Below are 18,584 nucleotides of genomic sequence, written 5' to 3'. Positions count from 1 at the left end.
TCTACTTCAAGCATTCCAAAATTATACGAAGGCCAAAACAGTTTCTACCAGCAAGAGCCCTGAGGAGAAGAGGACAAAACTGCTTCCATAAACCTGAGAAATTTTGAAGGGCTGAGAGTTTTGGTTACTATTTCTAGTCTGTTTGAGAATGTCATATTGCACTCTTAAGCAAAAATCAAGACACAAAACAGACAGATACCTAAACAAACTACATTTCACATCAGATCATCAGAATGGGAAAATATTTAAAACCGTCTTTCACTGAAGAGCTAAAAGGGGATGAGCCTGGCCTCTTTGCAGTATTACTCTCTCAGAGCAGTCTTAATGTAAAGTCAATCTAATTGCAGGTCACTAAAGCCTAGGAAAAGGTGGAATCATGCAAAGTAAGGACAAGGGATGACTTGGGTCAGCTTAAGCTATTTCAGAAATGTAGCCTAACATGCTTTTAAGGGGTTCTGATCTAGAAAAGAAATCTTCATTTGCCACTAGGGTTATGCAGTCAAGCACATTTCTGTGCTTTTTGCTTTAAATATTGATCGCTACTGACTGATATCACTGTCCTTTGCAGATGTGCAAAGCACAGAATGTTTGTGCATTTGTTGCAGAGACCACTATCGCCACTTACAGAACACTTGCACAAGATTTTGTGTGTGCTAGTATCAGAGAAGCAGAAGAATAAACTAGGAAGCCCGGACTCAAATTCAGGTCATAATTAATATCAAATAACCAGCTGTGAACTACTTAATTACTAAATGAGCAGAACAGGTCATTGATATTAAAAAGGTATTCTGCATTAATTTTATCTCTAGAAAACTTGACCTGAAGCCCCTGGCAGAATTTTACATGTCACTCTGTTGAATTAACACCTGAAGGATCTGTTCCTGTCTCGGTGCTGTTTGTTAAATTAATTGCTGTCATACATGAATATTAATTAATTAGTATAAACACATAACTTGTGTAGGGCTCAAAAGGAAGCCATGTAATTCAGCTTCAGTGATGGAAATGCTATGGCTCTGCATTTTCTGGACAAACTGGAGAATGTCTAGATCAGAACAACAAGTATAAGAAGTAAGAAGTTTGGAAAATGACTACAAGGAAAAAAAGAAACTGGGTTTACTCTAGAAACAAAAAGAGAAGATCAAGCTAAACATGCGAACTGATAACTTAAGCAGCTTGGAGAATCTCCTTAATTTCATGTTGCTAAGAACCAGTTAAACAAAACTCTACATCATGTATTTATAATGGCCCTAAAGCATAGCATGTGCTTTTAGAAGTCTCTTCCACTCTGGTATTTCTAGAATTACTGTGACTGTTAATACTATCTCGACACATTTCTTTTCCCAAATTCTACACAGAGATGGAATTGAAATTCAAACACAGTAGTCTTTGAGTAGTTTCTTTTTAACTGCAAAAGCCGAAATGGAATATAAGAGTGTTTATTCTCTAGGAATTATTAGAGACAGCACTGACAAGAACCATTCATAAGAAAATTGAAAATATGTAACAGAGAAGAAAGTCATATGACTTCTCAAAGAAAGGGCAAAAATTTAAGGTTACAAAACAGCTGCCTTATTTTCTGAAAACTTTAATTCCCATAACATATATATTACCTAAGGCCAGATTGCACAGCTTTTGTCAGCATTTGTAATGTATTCCTGTGAATACAGCAGAAAAAACTTGATTCAAGGCCTTCCCCTCCTAGTTTGGAGTGCTAACTATCCAGGGAAGTGGGAAGTCTTTTCAGATATTGTTGTTAGATAAGCAAGAGAAAAATATGGTCTAAATGTCATACATCCTTTTACAGAACTTCATATGCAGTCTGCCATGAAAATTGTCTTTCTGACATCAAGACAAAGCGAGCCACATCAGTTTCAATTCTTGGAAGAATCAACCCCAATCATTATTAGTCTTTTAGCAGGAATTTAGCTTTTAACTTGCATTAAGGCCACAGAGCAATACTGTTTTTTTAAGCCACATCAGAAACAACCTATAGCTCCCATGCTCTTCTAAAAGCACACAAGCTGTGTTGGGATTATGGTATCAGTTTTCCAGTTTATTGAATGTACCTCAAACACTCTTCAGTATTAAACGACACACCCACGAGATACCCTCTGCATACATTCTCTTTGTAACAAATTATTTCAGTGCTCTTGACTTTTTTTTGAATTTCAACCAAAATTGAAATGGTTAACAAATAAAATGCTTTGACTTTAAAATCTCAGCTGCTTTTTGTAAAAATTGAGGTCTCAATTAAATGTAAGTCTAAGATTTCCCAGATCCATCTAAATCCTTAGTCCATATTCCTCAGATATTAACTGAAAACGCACAAGGTGTGAGACTGTCTTCCTGTTACCGTGACTGTAAAATACAGCCAACCAGAAAGACTGGCCAATTGTTCTGAAAAGGACTGATTCCCCTTAGAACTGTCTAAAGATTTGCTGACTGACTTATGACAGTTATGATTGGAACAGATTGTACCTAGAAGCTTAATTAAAACTTTTCACTGCATTATTTACTATTTGTAAGAATAGACTTTTTTTTTTTTTTTTTAGTTCATTAAGAATCATTAGTATCTATACAAGTCCAGCAGCCTCCAATGAAAACAGTGCTGGGCCACATAGACAAATAATTCAACTACCTGCTTTGCAAGGATTTTGAAAGGTTATCATCTATCCCTTACCCCAAGAACCCGGCAACCACAGGGAGTGGTTTCGCCTTCCATACTTTTAAGATTTGATCACAAAGCCCAATTCCCTGAGTTCACAGAACCACAGAATGGGTCAGGTTGGAAGGTACCACAGTGGGTTTTCTGGTCCAAGCTCCCTGCTCGAACAGGGTCATCCTAGAGCACATGGCACAGGATTGCATCCAGATGTTTCTTGAATATCCCAAGTGAGGACTGCCTCTCTGGACAATCGGTTCCAGTGCACTGTCACCTGTACAGTAAAGAAGTTCTTCCTCATATTCAGATGGAACATCCTGTGCATCAGTTTCTGTCCATTGCCACTTGTCCTATCACTTGGCACCATTGAAAAGAGCCTGGCTCCATCCCCTTGACACCCTCCCTTCAGACACTTATTGATGAGGTCCCCTCTCAGTTGTCTCGAAGCTGAACAGGCCCTGCTCCCTCAGCTGTTCCTCGTAAGAGAGATGCTCCAGTCCCTGGATCAACTTCGTAGCTCTAAGGAGTTCACTCCTACGCTGCTATAGCTGATGTCAAAATCATTCAGGCCAAGGTCCCAACCTGTCAAGGGACTTTGCTGCGGTCTTTAAAAAAAACCTCTAAAAAGCTGCAACTTCAGGGATCCATACGCTTCTCGAGGTCAAACCCTGAAACCGTCCCGTTCTACCCTCGCACAACGGGGGACGCAGAACGAGGGGCTCAGCTCCCCTCAGCAATAAGCACCCCTGCTCACAACTTTGCGAAGAAACACGCGAAGTCGGAAAAGGCGGAAGAGGGGGGGCGGCCTGGAGAGGAGGCGGGCTCGGAGCCGAGCCCCGCCCGCGCCCCTCCCTCCCGGCGCTGGCCTCCGCAGCCGGGGAAGGCCGGGACGATGCTCGAGACGCTGCGGGAGCGGCTGCTGAGCGTCCAGCAGGACCTCACCGCCGGGTGAGTATCGCCCTCGGCCCCCAGCACCGCGGGGCTGGAGGGGGGAACGGGAGAGGGACCCGCGTCCCGCAGCCGGGCGGGGAGGGGGAAGCAGGTGACCGGGGGTCGGGGGAGGCGGGGACTGGCCCAGGGAGGGAGGAAGAGGAGGAGATTGCGCAGGCAGGACCCTCGTCCTGGGCTGGTCTGTCACCCGGGGTACCCTCTGCGGTGCGGGGACGGGCTGGAAACGCGGCTCCAGGGTCTCATTGCGGGCCGTGTTCCCGCCTGAGTTGAGCGGCTGATGGCGGGCTGGCGAGCCCTGCAGCTGCGGCGGGGAGAGGAGGGGAGGAGGTGCCTCTGTGCTCGGGAGGCAGCTGCGGTCAGGGGAAGGAGAGAGAGACAGACAGAGCCTACTGTTCTGAGAGGAGATGTGACTGGAGTCAATTAACGCGCTTGAATTTTTCATGAAGTGACTGACCTTCAAGGTTTTATGGATCATCGTAATTGTTTAAAGAGCATCGCTGCGCGCCGCTGGGCGTATGGGGAAGCTTGTCTTTCCTTGGAGGATGAGTTACTGTCACTTGGGGGAAAGAAGCGCAGGATAAGTGGATGGAGCAGCCCCTCGCTTGTGTTAAAAAGTAGAAAGATATTCCTCCTACGTTGCCTCGCAAGGTTTATTTAGATAGGCTCTGTGTCGATGTTATTTTTAGTACAAGTAGGTGGCCCAAATGAGTATTACTGGAAGTCAGTGAGATCAAGGTCATGTCTGTGCTGCAGAACTGCTGGCTCGTAATGAGTCACAGGAGAATATCATATTGTAATCAATTGCTTTTAAAAACTGTGTGATCTTCGGCAACGTTATGGCTGCCTTAAGATACCCCTATGGTAAATATTTTTATATAGTGGTGAATGTCTGTATACTCCAGAAACTTATATACTTTATGGTGACGTATTTACAACAGTATATGATGGTCAAGAGAAATTGATAGAATAGGCTTCAAATCAACCAGATAAATTGCTTACATGTTATCTCTCATATTACCTGACGCTAATAGAATATTAAAATGTCTTAAGAATACAGACAATGGCATGGCATTGCTTTATTGCTGTCTGTCTTTCTGTTTTGCTGTTATTTTTACCTTCTCAGAGGGGTTGATACCTTAGTACAGTGTAAGGTTCCTTTGAAAAAGGTGTTTTTCAAGTAATGAAAGTGGGCAAGAGAAAGGTCATAACATGCTGGATCCAATGATCATTTAATTCTGTATTTCCATGTATCGCAGCAGTTGAGTCGGTATGTTTCCATGTAGTCTCTAATTTGCCTTCTTCCTTGTGTTGCAGTGTTCTGTTTTAAAACAGTCCCCGATTTCATCATTTCCATGGTTGTGTTTTGGCAGCTCCATTAATGTGCCCTTATTCCAGAGTCCCATGTCTAAGTGGTATTTTCATATGTTGTGTAATCTCTTTTGCAGTTGGGGACCTGTATCTCAGAGCCACAGAGGCTTTTTTTTTCTTTAGTGTCCCCACAGAGGCCAGAACACAATTTGTCCTGTTTTACCCCCTTTCCCTTCCTGGACAATGCAACCTCAATGCCTTGGTGTTCTAGGTTAGCCCATTCTGTACCCCACTGGAGTGATAATAGAAGTCATTTTGAGCTGTTAAGACTTGCCCGACCTTAAAATTGTCAAAACCCAAAGAAAGTATTAGAAAGTATTTCTGGTGTAAAGTTGTTGCCAACTTCTTAACTACGCCTGAATGCTTTCAAAGTGGAACAGTTGGATTTCTTGAAGCGTCACGAGGGGGAAGCTTTTCAGGGCTTCTAACAAAATAGTACTGCTTCCAAAGGAATTGTCTATGTATGATGGAAAAAGATTAAATCTGGGATGTGTGGTCTAAAGAGATCAGTTTAGAGTTACTAGCCATCTCTGTGCACTAAGAAATGGAGTTACTGAAGTTTAAAGTTATTAGCCATTTCTGTGCCCTCTTCCCCTGCTCAGCTGTGTTTACTGTCTACTTCTGTGTATCCCGTGAGCAAGGTATCTAAATTTTGACCCATTTAGCTGTTAGCAATCTTTTGCAGGAGGAAGAAAAACAACCAAAATGGAACAGTGAGCTGCGTTCGTCTGTGCTCAGGCAGTAATTGTGCTTCTGCCAGCTTGAGTGATGTGGCTCACACTGCCTTACGCTTTGTACAGGGAACGCTGCTGAAAGGAAGTCAGTACTTTGTAGTCTAGTGATAAATCCTTTAACCTTTACTTCCAACTGCCTGGCAGATATTCTAGTATGAGAACTGATAGTGGTAGCCCAGCATTTCCTTCTATCCCTGTATGCAGAGGAGTGCTGCTGTTCCAGGCTGGGGTGCATACTGGGGAATATGGCAGAGGAGGAGGAGGACAGAGATGTTCTTCTTTCAGTGTGCTGTGGTTGTTTCTGCTTGGCTTGGCTATTATAAGCAGCTCTCTAACAGGGAGCGGAGGCATGCCTTAACATGTCTTTTCTCAAATTGTCAACTGCCTATTTTGCTGTAGACTTTGAAGTTTCTTTGAGTTTCTGGAAAATTTGTGGTGGTTAGCAGTGGGGGAGTGATTTGGCTCACCCTTGAAGCAACTCAAATATCTGTATACTAGGTTGTTTCTCAATCCCTGGGTCACTCAGGATTACATATCTCTGTCACGTCTGGAGGATATCTTTGGTACTCAAAACTCATTTCCATCTTGCTCATGTCTGTGTCCTATATTTCTTCCTAACTCTTACTGTCCTGGACAGCTGTGACTCCAAAGGGCCTAGTAGAGACTGTGGACAGCCATCGTCTTGGTGATCAGAGAATAGCCAGAGGTTTTGGTTCTCACTCTACTTTGTCAACTTTATCATATACAGGTTGACTGAAAAAGAGGAAGGAGTGGAAAGAGTTGGCGAGGTGTGGAGAGGGGGAAGGGGAATTGTTTGTTGTTGGTTGGGGTTTTGGTTGGTTGGTTAGTTTAGGGGTTTTTGTGCTTTTTAAGAACAAGGTATCGGTCAGTTTGAAATTGAGCGTGGGTGAAACAAGCCTCAAATATGCTCAGTAGCAGGGCACTGTGGTGATGCTGCTGGAGATTCTCATAATTTAGAAGCACTGTTGGTGGAAATAAATGAAATTTCACTTAGTTTTGTGGAGACCATCATATGAATTTATTTGTGAAATAAGCTGAAAGAAAATTACTGTAATAAAGTGGAATTAACGCGTTATGTGCTCAAACAGTTTATTCTCTGGTTTTGGTTTTGGAAATGTCTGATGATTCTGTGTTTTGATTTATAGGTTGAAGACTTTGGGCGACAAATCAAGAGATGCAAAAAAAAGGCAGAGGTACTTCATAATGTCTTAATGTATAGCATTGATCTAGGATGCTCTTGTTAAAGAAAAATTTGAAATGGCTCATATGTATGAGCAAGTTACAAGAACATTTGCATGTAATTTTACAAAATACTGTTCTGACAACAGAAAAGCTTAGCTCTACTATTGAGCAAATGCTTTGCTTCATAGAACATTCATTGATAGGCCTAAATAATTTCCGATGGCTGTTGATCATTTAAATTAAACGAATATTCAGTGTTATTGTAGTACTGAATAGAAGCTTCAGGTTGTACTACACTGAAATGTAATTGATTACAATCTTTGTGAATTTATTGTATTAAAATTATAATTTGGGGGGGGGTTAACTGTAAAACAGAAATAGGAGCCTTTTTATTGTGGAAAATATATTTGTGATTACTTCAATTATCTGTTTCAAGAAGTTTTGAGATTTGTGGTGGTTTGTGGTTTTGTTTGTTTTGTTGTTTGTTTTTTAATCGCCTGCATTTTAGTACATTGCTCATTCTTTCAACCTGTATAAGCTACAAGGAAAGACTAGTTTATGTCTGTAAATGACATCTGTGAGTGTTGCTTCTTCAAATAAGCTCAGATATGCTTTTTTAAAGTATCTTCTTAGTAAAACACAGTATGTAGACACAAATTAATTTAAAAACAAGCCCTGCACTAAAAATAAAGTGTCTGAAATAAACTGTCTTAAGTTCTGAATCTTGATGTTTTGGATATAAAGTTTTTTTAAGAGAAGACTGGCTGTATTGACAAGGCACAGAGACTAAACTAAGAATGGGTAAAGGCTTGAATGAAACTATTTTAGGCAACTGCCTTCTCTGCATGTTTCCAGTCCATAATATTTTGGTTCTTCTAATGTACTGTAAATATCCATCACTTTGAGAAAATACTGGGTGAACCAATTGAATCGTCAGAAACAGGGGAATTCCAGGGTGACTTCGGCTTTGCTAGTAAAGTTCTGGGACAAACGTAGCTTACCTTGACTTGTAAGGATGGCTGAGGGCATATGGGTGAGGAGCAGAGAAGAGACCAGTAAGGGTGGTGTCGCAGTGGGAGTTTTTCACTGACCATCTGATCAGGGAGAGAATGATGTCTTCTCTAAACAACTTGAGGAATTCTCTGTGTCATTAAAACCCCATTCTTATAAGGGCCTTTAGCTTCCACCTGCTGAAAAGACAACACATCAGTATGCATTCAAGAAGTGTTCTGGAGGGTGTAAATTGACATTTACAAGAGATATCAAGGGCAAGAAGAGCTGCTAGCCCTGCATTGATAATAAAAGGCTGAACAAAGAAAACATGGGATTGTTGATGAATGGAATGAATGGCAGCAAATGTAGATGTTGTTGAGGTATTTAATGCTTTTATTGCTTCAGTTCCTTGTGCTTAGTGAAAGGGGGGAAACTGACCAGTAGTGAATGAAGATAAATTGCGTGAACTCAATCCATAAAAGGCCGTAGGAATGTATATGCCAAGAGGTACTTCATGAAATTTAAGAGGTACAAATCCAGTGTTTCACTGGAAAGGTAGTATCCTCCACAATACACACTGGGGCTGACAGACCAGCTGGGAAGTAGCTTTGCTGAAAAGACCCTGGGGGCCTTGACAGACAACAGGCTGAATGTGAGCCTGTGAAATTTCTGTCCTCAGAGGTTTTCAAGTTGCAACTGAACAGAGACCTGAGGAAGTTGCTCTGAGATCCTAGCTGGTCTTGGTTTTAACAGGAGGTTGCAATAGAAACTGCCTGAAGTCCCTTTCCACCTCACTGATTCTGCCACTTTTCCCTTGGCTTAAGGAAAAAGGGTTTCATTTGTGGTGTTTGTCCATTCAAATTGTGTGGATGACAGTGCAAAGCAGTTTATTCTGGTCATCTTCCAGGAGACAAATCTTGGATGATATCAAAATCTTCACATCCCTTAAAATGCTGCATTGTTAATTTTCTGTAACTTATAACTTAGATGGGCTCCTCAATTCAGGAGGGACATTGAGGTGCTGGAATAAGTCCAGAGAAGGGCAATGAAGCTGGTGAAGGGTCTGGAGCACAAATCTGTGGAAGAGCGGCTGAGGGAGCTGGGGTTGTTTAGCCTAGAAAAAAGGAGACTCAGAGGGGACCTTATCACTCTCCACAACTACCTGAAAGGAGGTTGTAGCCAGATGGGATCAGCCTCTTCTCCCAGGAAACTAGCAACAGGATGAGAGAGCATAATCTTAAATTGCACTAGGGAAGGTTTGGACATGAGAAGGAATTTCCTTATAGAAAGGGTGATTGGTTAATGGGATGGGCTGCCCAGGGAGGTGGTGGACTCACCGTCTCTGCAGGTGTTTTAAAGAAAGACTGGACGTGGCGCTCAGTGCCGTGGTCTAGTTGACAAGGTGCTGTTAGGTCATAGATTGGACTCTATGATCTCAGAGGTCTTTTGCAACCTAATTGGTTACGTGATTCTGTTATAATAAGTTTTCTCTATATTTCAAGTTGTTACTAATGGAAACATACACATCCAATATGAAATCATTGGAGCATTAAATTGGCAAAGATTCTTTAGCTTAGTGTTTCTTTTTGATTGCAGAATATATTAAGTGCAACATCTCTTTTGAGGGGCATAAAGAACTTGTGTAGTAGTCCTATTTTCAGGATGTTTCTGTGCCTTGTTTTAAGTTAAAACAATGTCCTTCTTGTCTCTTTCTTAACTGTACTAAGAAATTATTTCATAAAAATTGTTTTCAATGGACATAGTCAAAAAGAAGAAAGAATGGGCTGTCATAAAATAACAAAAGAAAAAAAAGCAATCCTAGCTTTGAAATATTCTTGTAAGATCCACTATGTAATGAATCTTAAACCAGAGTTGGCAAAATGTTTGTGAAACTGAACAGTAGGGAACATTTCTACTCAGCATCTGTCAAGTGCAGGTGTGTGTGCACTCATTTTTTATAATAGACTTCTATTTTTTAAAAATTTTGTATATTTACAATTTGTTTTATAGACCTATTCAGTGTTTGCCAGAGTTTTCTGCTGGACTGGAATTACTCAGCAGGTATGACCTTCCTGTTCTTTCTTAGTGTCTGCTTCCTACAGTTTCAGGAATAACTTCATTAGATTAAGATAATTAGAAGAAAACCAAAGTGTTGCTAATAGGTTTTTGAATATTCTGCAGTTAGGAGTGTGAGAGTGGTTACCAAATGACAACTATGTTTAAAGCTTGCCCCGTACTCAAGTACTGTCGTGCTAATGCAGCAGAGGTTCTGGAGGAAAAGCCACGTTTGAGAGATGACTTTAGTTCATGTTCTAATGCACAGATACGAAGACCAGCACTGAGTCCTAGTCTGTGGTTTCGATTTGATGTTTCATAACTTAGACGTATTTGATATAATTTCCCTCTATAACAATAGAGACAATATGCCTGTCATTGCCTCGAAAAGACAGCGTGTTCCATATGTATTTAATCACATCTTTTCTGAATAACAGAAGCTATCTCCATTATAAGTTTTCTTTATATCTTAAAAAAATCTATTCTCTTTTTTTTTGGGGGGGGGAGGGCAGTGTATGTGTGATTACAATATTGTTTTGGGTTTTTTTTCATTTTCTTAATGAAATTGGGTTCCAAGTAATGCTTCAGGCAGTGTATAGTCTTGATATTGCTGGGTCCATTTCACTTTTAATGTAAGCTAGCAGGTTAAAAAACATGAATCACTTTTTCTTTAAAAGATATTATTTCTTACCGTATATTTGTCTCGGTAGAACAGTAAATACTGAAAAGAATTGTACAGCTTTTTAAGCTGCAATTTCTGGTAGTGCCTGTAAATATAAGCACTGTAATATCTATAAATCTTCCTCTGTAAGGGGAGCACAGTAAGAGTAGTAATTTATTTTCTCTTCAGATATGAAGATGCGTGGGCTGCCCTTCACAAAGGAGCCAAAGATTGTGCAAAAGCTGGAGAGGTGAGAAAAAATAACAATACCATACTTGAAATATTTTAAAATGTGTAAATAATTTTAAACTAAAATTTTTGGTACCAGCATACAGGGTTAACCCTGACCTCTAGGTAAGTACCCACACAGCCTTGTTCACTCACACAGTAATGTAAACAAGAGTGTAATGCAAACATGAAATAATGTGATGCAATGTAAACAGTTGCAAAAATGATGTTGCATGTTACTGCTATAGCTCTTTAAAAGCAGTGGGGGGACTGGGAAAGTATAGAATATATTTGAGGTTGAGACATGTTGATGGTTACTATCAGGGTAGGGCTGTTGCACTGATAATGTTTGCTGCCCACTCCTAGCGGATAAGAAATGGCAAGATTTGATTGTCTGACTGAAAAGATTAGGGAAGTGTCTGCTTTCTCCTAATTTTGTTCAGTGTTCCTGCCCTGCAAGCAAAGTGACAAGTTGTGCGGTTTATTTGTGGAATAAGGGAGACTTCCAGTAAGTGTTACCAATGCATTACTCTACACCAGACTTTTCCATTATGAGCCATGTTTAAGGGGCAGACAGTGCAGGCTGAGCAGGACTGAGCTGTAGGGTTCTCTGTCCTGGCTGAAACCTTCACTTTGGCTGGGTGCATCCTCCCTGGCTCTTCTGTTTTATTTACGACACTTCTGTGTGTCTTTGTCCGATGGAAAAATAACTCACTGTGTATTTACGGTAATAAGGAAGATATCTTGTGTTCTTTCTCTTGCCTAATAGTGTGGCCCACCTTTTCCACAAGTTCCAGTGAAAACTTCCAGTTACTGGAGACGAAGTTCTCTCTGTCAGTTTTGCATGGTTTACTGCTTACAAGGATCTTTTGTAGATCTCTTAAATGACTTGATCACAATTTTATAATACTTGCTGCTTGTTTAGTTTGCTTTAAAAATTGTAGTTCTGAAAACGATGTGAGGTTTCATATGTACTAAGCCAATATAACCTTAATCTCACATGTTATAGCTGCTTGGGAAAATGAGAATGAAAAGCTTCCAAAAAGACTGAAATTTGCAATGAAATTCAGATATTCGCTTTTGGGACAATCATACATATATATATATATATATATATATATTTTGCTTGTGGGGTTTTGTTTGTTTTTTTTAATATAAAAGTAGAAAATAAAATAAAAATTGTGTAAGCACACAAGGTTGACTGTACTGCATAACACCTAAAGATCCACTTGTCCAGTATCCCATTTCTTGTACTGGCCAATAGCAGATAAACTGCTCTGCTGTCTTATTTATAAATGTTGAATAGAGAAAGGAAAGTGACAATTTCAAGCTTTAATTGCAGCCTACAGTCTTACCATGTGAAATGGTTGATGTTAACTACCAATTCCACTTACAAAATTGTTCTAAAGGTACTGCTTTTAGACGATTGTAGTTTAAGCTGCATTGTTATCTCTGGACTAAAATGTTTGTCTGGTGTTTGACCCCATCTCATGGTGGCTTGTTTGGGGTTTTTTTTGTTTGCTTTACTGTTTAACTGATATAAATCCTACCTCATTCTCAAAAATAGACTTAGCTTTATTTCAATAAGGATGTTGGTATTCTGAGGTGTTCCATTACTTTCTGGGCTTTGGAATAAGTTTTCAAAACTTTTCTAGTAAAACAGGATGTCTTTTTGACAGGCATAGGTAGCTAGAGGAATTTGGAAATGGGAGAAGTTATTCTTTTAATAGAATCAGTCTGAAGTGGGTAGAATTATAAATCTGAGCACTCATTTGCTCATTGCTTAGATTTTTTCAGTTTCTGCAACTACATACTATAAAAACTGAGGAATTCAGAATGCAGATACAGGCACAAGCTGCAGTTGTGTGCAAGAGGAAGGACGGATAATGGAATTAAGAGCAGGGAAACGATAATTGAATCATCTCAATTATATATAAAGGAAACATTTGTTATGTAAGATCTCTTGATCTTGTTGTTTTTCATAGAATATGACCCATATAAGTACATTATACTATTATATAATAAAATGAAGATGCATTAATTCTAAAAATAAGCCAAGATGCTCATAAATACATAAATTTGCAAGTAAATTAAATACCTGTTTGTTTCAGCTTGTCGATAGTGAAGTTGTGATGCTTTCTGCACACTGGGAGAAGAAAAGGAACAGTCTGCTGGAACTACAGGATCAGCTCCAACAAATACCTGGGTTTTTAGCAGATCTGGAATGCCTCACAGCAAGCCTAGGTAAGGTTTTATAGATATAATAAGCATTCAAGTCAGTACGGAGGATTAGACTGAAGTTCAACTGTTGTGAATGTTGTGATTATAAAATTTAATTTTGCTTTCCAAATACATCCTTTGTATTGTAAAACAGTAGTTCATATACTGTTGGAGATTTTTGGTTTTTTTTTTAAAGATCAACAGTTGCTCTATCAGCAGTTAACATTTTGTATGTGTTGTTATTTGGAAAATGAAATTGTGATAACTGCATATCTTGTATGAACAGCAGAAAAATACTATTCTTGGAGTCTTATGAAATTTTTAAGATTTGTAAGTAGTGTGAACACTCGTATATAAGTTGCTTCTCTGTGATTGAGTCTATGTCATTTTATATAATAATGTTTTAACTCATCATTTGGGTGGGACTGGGGAGAAATTTACCTGGCTAGGGACACTTTCAAGGCAGAAACCTTTGATTTTGAGTAATTGTTGTTTCCAAGGCTGACTTCCATAATTTGCATTAATGTACAGGGTTAAGGTATTCTGAACTGATGCCCAGCTTTTTTTGTGGGTGAAACTAGCAATGCTACATATTAAGATTACCAAATACTTTATATTTGTTAGATGGGTTTCAATTTTTATAACTTTACCAAATGCTAACCTGTTGATTTAATTTAAAAGATGATAAATGCTTTAGTGGACTACTTCTGGAAACCTCTCATACAAAGCAGTTGATACACTGTTCAGCATTAAATTATGAAAAATTGTTCTGGCCTCTTACTCTCTGAAAATCTCCAATATTGCTGAGTGAGCCTTGGAATGGGAATGCAGCATTTGACAAGTAGCAAGCCTGTCTTTCCACAGTAAGCCTCCTGCTGGCTCAATGGAAATCTATACAAGGTGCATGAAATTAAAGTTTCGAGAAACTGCCGTCTGCACATGATTTTAGTAGCTAAGTTCCCCCGGGACTCAGCCTGCATTCCTCTTTCTTACAGCAGCTGGAAAGGAGGCAGAAATTCCTCATGTAATTGCAGCTCTTGTTTTTTTGTGGGGTGGGCTGGATTGATGTGCTGACATCTGATGTGAAGAAAAGGAGGGTTCGTTTCTGTCTTCAAAGCCTAATTTCTCATTCTCCAATAGTCAGTGGACATGCAAAAATCAACTTTTGTTCTTAGGTAGACTGGTAATAACTTTGCTATTTATTTCTGAACCAAAGAATGTATTTGATTTTTTTATTACCATTTTCTTATACCACCTTATTTAATAAGGCTTTTTCATGTGTGCTAAGCCTTTAATATTGGCTTTTGAAAAAAAAATTTCTAAGGAAATATAAATTCAAATAATGATTTATTAAAATATTGGGTTTAATATCATCATGCACAAAGTGATGCAGCCCACTGGTAGACCAAAGATAAACAATATATTAAAAACCTAATGGAATTTTCTTCATAGTTCATAACAGCAAATGCTATAAATCCTGATGAATTGAGGTTACTTTCCAATTCCTAATGTAGTTTTATGAACCAGAATTAATCTCACTCTGATTGTAGAATAACTTGGAGAAGGTTTGTCTGTAGAATATTTTTGATTCTGCACAAGTAGGATTTAAGGAAGCATTAAGCGGCCTGTTTGGGGAAGCTAATGAATTTTGAAGTATACTGCTAAGATTGTGAGATGTGAACCAAATCTTCTAGCTTCACCTTGTGTGTCAGATTTCAAGTAGTTTATCTAGAGTTATTTATTAGTTCCTCTTAATGACTGAGTTTTTTGGAATTTTTTTTTAATGGTAAGTTTTAGGGAGTCTATTTGAAGAGGTAGGTATAATTTATGGCAAATTCAACATCTACCCTTCTAGAAGGGATTTAACAGAAATTTATTATGATATTCTGGTCACTGTTTTTAGTTTTTATAACTCTGAACTATCTGCTTCTTAGAAATATAAACTGTATTCAATTTTCCAAGAGATGACTATTACTCTGACTGTGAATTTTAAATATAAGTGAAACATTCTGTAAAAAAATAGGAAAACAGAATTACAAAGTGCTGTGTCCTGGGTTGTGCATTCAAGATTTAATTTGGCTAGTCTTCATCATTTGAACATAGTTCTGACTTGTAATATGATGTGCTTCTAATAAATCTATTAATGCTTTCATTTTGAAAGTAAATAGTGGACCCTGGCTGCTTTTGGTAAAAGAAATTTCGAATAATGGAAATAAACCTTTTTACTGACCTATTAAGGCTGGTATGAGTCACGTACAGATTCCTCAGCTTTTGCTCTGTATTACAACACACATTTTCATTAGCAATTTTATAAAGTCCTTTAACTTAGGTGTTCATGTTATTAGTCATCCCTCACTTGAAGTAAAAAGTCTGTGTCTTCATTTGATAAATTTATTGTATTATGCAATGTCTTGTAACTGCCACTGAGAACTTTTGAAGAAAAAATTACTCTCATGTAAAAGTGAAAAGGACAGTTATTGTCCTTTCAAAGTTCGAAATTGGAATCATCACTTACGCTGGTTTTTGTTCGAGATGTTGTAGAAAATATCTGCTTGTTGATATCTGTCATACTTGTCTTAATATGAAATATGCTTCATGTTTGAGCCGTGGCATTTTGCTCAGACATCTGTTTTGATTTCAGTAAATCAATACACACAAATCTGGATCCAAATCCAATTTTCTCTCCCCTCTCTCTTTTTTTTGTTTTAAGATCAAGTGTTAAGCATTAACTTGATACTGGTTTCAGAAAGGCTGTTCATGTACATAAGTGACAGATCCAACATAGGTTGAAAATACTTAGACTGGGACTGGGAATAAAATAAGGCTGGGGATATAGTCAGAGATAAAAGCCATTGCCTCCTAATCTTTAATATTTTTTTCTGAAGTATGAGTTAAGTGGATGTGAAAATCCATTAGGGCAACAGAACTTTTTGCGCTGTTTAGGGGGGGTATCATTGTTTATATCCTCAGCAGAAGGTCATGCTTTATTTTCAGATTGTGTATCAAGTTTGAAAGTTGCCATTTTCTAGCTTTGCAAAATTCAATCCAATTTGTTCAGAATTTGCATTTTTAAAGAAATTAATGGCCATGCTCACTTTCTTTAAGGTATGGGATAATTAATGACTTCTTAATGGCTTCTTCAGACATTAAGGAAATACACTAAAGCTGAACTAAAAGGTCACAGTAATTATAGTATCTCTTTCATTGAATGCAATATTTCGGTTTTGGTAACATTGGGGCTACTTTAAGAACGTAATACTCCATATTTTGGGTATTGTTTTGCACCAAAAAATAGGGTATTTTTTAATGAAATATATATATTTTTTAATTTCTTGATAAAAATGGCAAAGATTTTTCCAGTTTGAAAAGTGCAGTATACTTCCAGCAACATCTTGTATTTTAAGGTTAGAGAATTTTATTTTTGTTCATTTCATCAGTTTGTAGACTACCTCTGCAGCAGTACTTTTAGGAGGAAAAGGTATAGTGAATAATAGCCCGTAGATTAGTCTCTTTCAGGAACACATGAGTGTCTTTGGGGAAGACAAGTCATTAGTTTACTATTACCTATTTAAGTCATTAGTTTACTATTACCTATTTAAGTCATTAGTTTACTATTACCTATTTATTAATTGTGGCTTATGTAGGGATTTACATATTAGCAGGTATTGGTCGAGTAAAAGTGAATTTAAGACTAGACAATTTATTAATCAAGATTTTTCATAGAGCTGGTATTTGAACTTCTGATTTGTGTTTGGTTACTTAAATGACAGTTTCCTTTTAGTTTAGCATTTAGCAGCAGATAACTCTTGAAAAAGAGATGGATAAAGGTTTTGTGATGCAGAAATTTAGAATATATTTCATTAGTAGACTCCAGTTTTTAGTGATTTCTTTATGATTTTAAAATTATTTTGAAAGTTGGGAGAGCTGTGAAAACTTTCACTGAACATGAGCAACGATTTGCAGTTGGGAAAATGTCTAAAGAAAATAATAATTTATTATTAATTAAAACAGTCTTTCTATCTAGTTCTTTAAAAACTGCTGTTACTCTTCTTGCTTACATGAGTTGCATTGTCTGAAATAAAACTGTGTTTATCTTTTACTGAGAAAGGGAAAATATTGGGAAGATATATGTAAAACCAGGCAATTTGAATAATACAGTCTAAAGATACCTGTGTTCAACAGGGTATTTTTCTCTTTCATAAGCTCCAGGGCACAACACTTCAGCAGAGAGGGTTATTGTGTTAGGTAGAGATATATATGTATAAAAGACATACAGTTTGGTGCTGTAAACTTGGAAGTGTCTGGGGATTGAATACAGAAGGAAAAGTTTCTAGTGTACTTGATATGTAGTTTCTGTGAAGAAGCTGCTTTAACTTCATGTAAATGGTATGATATTAGCTGGGTTTAAGATATTTTCTTTAAAAAAAGATGAAAATTGAGCACTAGTAGAACTGTAATTATGTAAAGTTTTTTCTTTTCTTTTTTTTCAGTGAATGGAGCTCTTCCTGTTTATGTATGTCTTTCACTGCCTTTAGTAATCACTGTCCCTGAATGGCCTAGAGATAGAGAATATCTTTGATGTAATTGCTTCCATCCATTCTGTTTTCTGTTTTTTTGCCTTTTATTCAGAAAATGAATGAACTTTATAGAAATGTCTTTAATACTCCTTTGTGGTTTCTGTTGTTTCAGTGGCTGGGAGAGTGCAGGAAAGTGACACTTCAAGTTAGCGTAGGAAAAATGGAAAAATAGTATTTTCTGATATACAGCTGCGATTTAGCTTTTCTAACAATTTTTGTACTCACACAGAACTACAGGTAATATAGGTTTCAATTTAAAAAATTATGTGGTAAATTTAAATTAGGTAAACTAATTGAAATAAAGTGTTTTCAGGTAAAAAAATTTATTTTGTGGTTGTTGAGTTCTAAGTAAATAATACCTGCTTATCTGGTAAACTAAGAAAAACAGTGTATGATGATGGAAGATAATTCAATCTAATGTCGTCTGATCAAACATTAACATACTTAAAAAAATTAAAACTAAGAACTAAAACTTCAAATAGTGTTGTTATACCGGTGGTAGTGTAAGATATATAGGCCAAACTGATATAACTGGAATAACGTGACCTAAAGAAAAAGTTATTTTTTGAGCTATCTAATAAAAAGTATGATTTCTGCCAAGTGTGGCATATTTACTATACAGGAAAATTCTTAATCTAAAGGTAGACTGTATTCTTTAAATCCTAAAAAAATTTAAAGAAGATGTTTTTCACTTTCATAGCAATGCCAGTTTAGAGTGAGATGGTGATTGTTGCCTGACGCCTTGGTTGTGGGATTTCTTTGAGCTCAACAAGAAGTAGTAATCTTGCAGATGTTCTTTAGAACATAAGCTGGCTTTCTGGGCCATATTTGTTCTAAGTGCCATGTGAACTGTAAACTGGAAAGGAATTTCTAGATTTCATATTTTTGCTAAATAACATCTTTAAATTATGAGCTTATTATCTGTGAATATA

General features: G+C 37.8%; 1 protein-coding gene and 1 long non-coding RNA gene across 3 annotated transcripts in view; one reads left to right on the top strand and one right to left on the bottom strand.

The window, feature by feature from the left end:
- The first annotated feature begins 3,531 nt into the window (after window positions 1–3,531).
- DTNBP1 (dystrobrevin binding protein 1) overlaps window positions 3,532–18,584 on the top strand; it is a 71,031-nt gene continuing 55,978 nt past the window's right edge. For both annotated transcript variants that reach the window (XM_027745092.2, XM_027745091.2), the window contains exons 1-5: window positions 3,532–3,610; window positions 6,882–6,929; window positions 9,922–9,972; window positions 10,817–10,877; window positions 12,967–13,099. In XM_027745092.2, the coding sequence (XP_027600893.1) occupies window positions 3,555–3,610; window positions 6,882–6,929; window positions 9,922–9,972; window positions 10,817–10,877; window positions 12,967–13,099 (349 nt within the window). In that variant the 5' untranslated portion in view covers window positions 3,532–3,554. The remainder of the gene's footprint in view (window positions 3,611–6,881; window positions 6,930–9,921; window positions 9,973–10,816; window positions 10,878–12,966; window positions 13,100–18,584) is intronic.
- On the bottom strand, window positions 6,305–8,078 carry LOC114000638. Its single transcript, XR_003545320.2, has 2 exons — window positions 7,920–8,078; window positions 6,305–6,468 (listed from the first exon to the last, which is right to left on the bottom strand). It is a non-coding gene; the product is annotated as an uncharacterized LOC114000638 (long non-coding RNA).

Source organism: Pipra filicauda, unplaced genomic scaffold (genome assembly GCF_003945595.2).
Source record: "Pipra filicauda isolate LSUMZ 115617 unplaced genomic scaffold, ASM394559v2 scaffold49_size4853605_pilon, whole genome shotgun sequence".
NCBI classification, from domain to species: domain Eukaryota; kingdom Metazoa; phylum Chordata; class Aves; order Passeriformes; family Pipridae; genus Pipra; species Pipra filicauda.
This window is presented reverse-complemented; position numbering and strand designations above follow the sequence as displayed.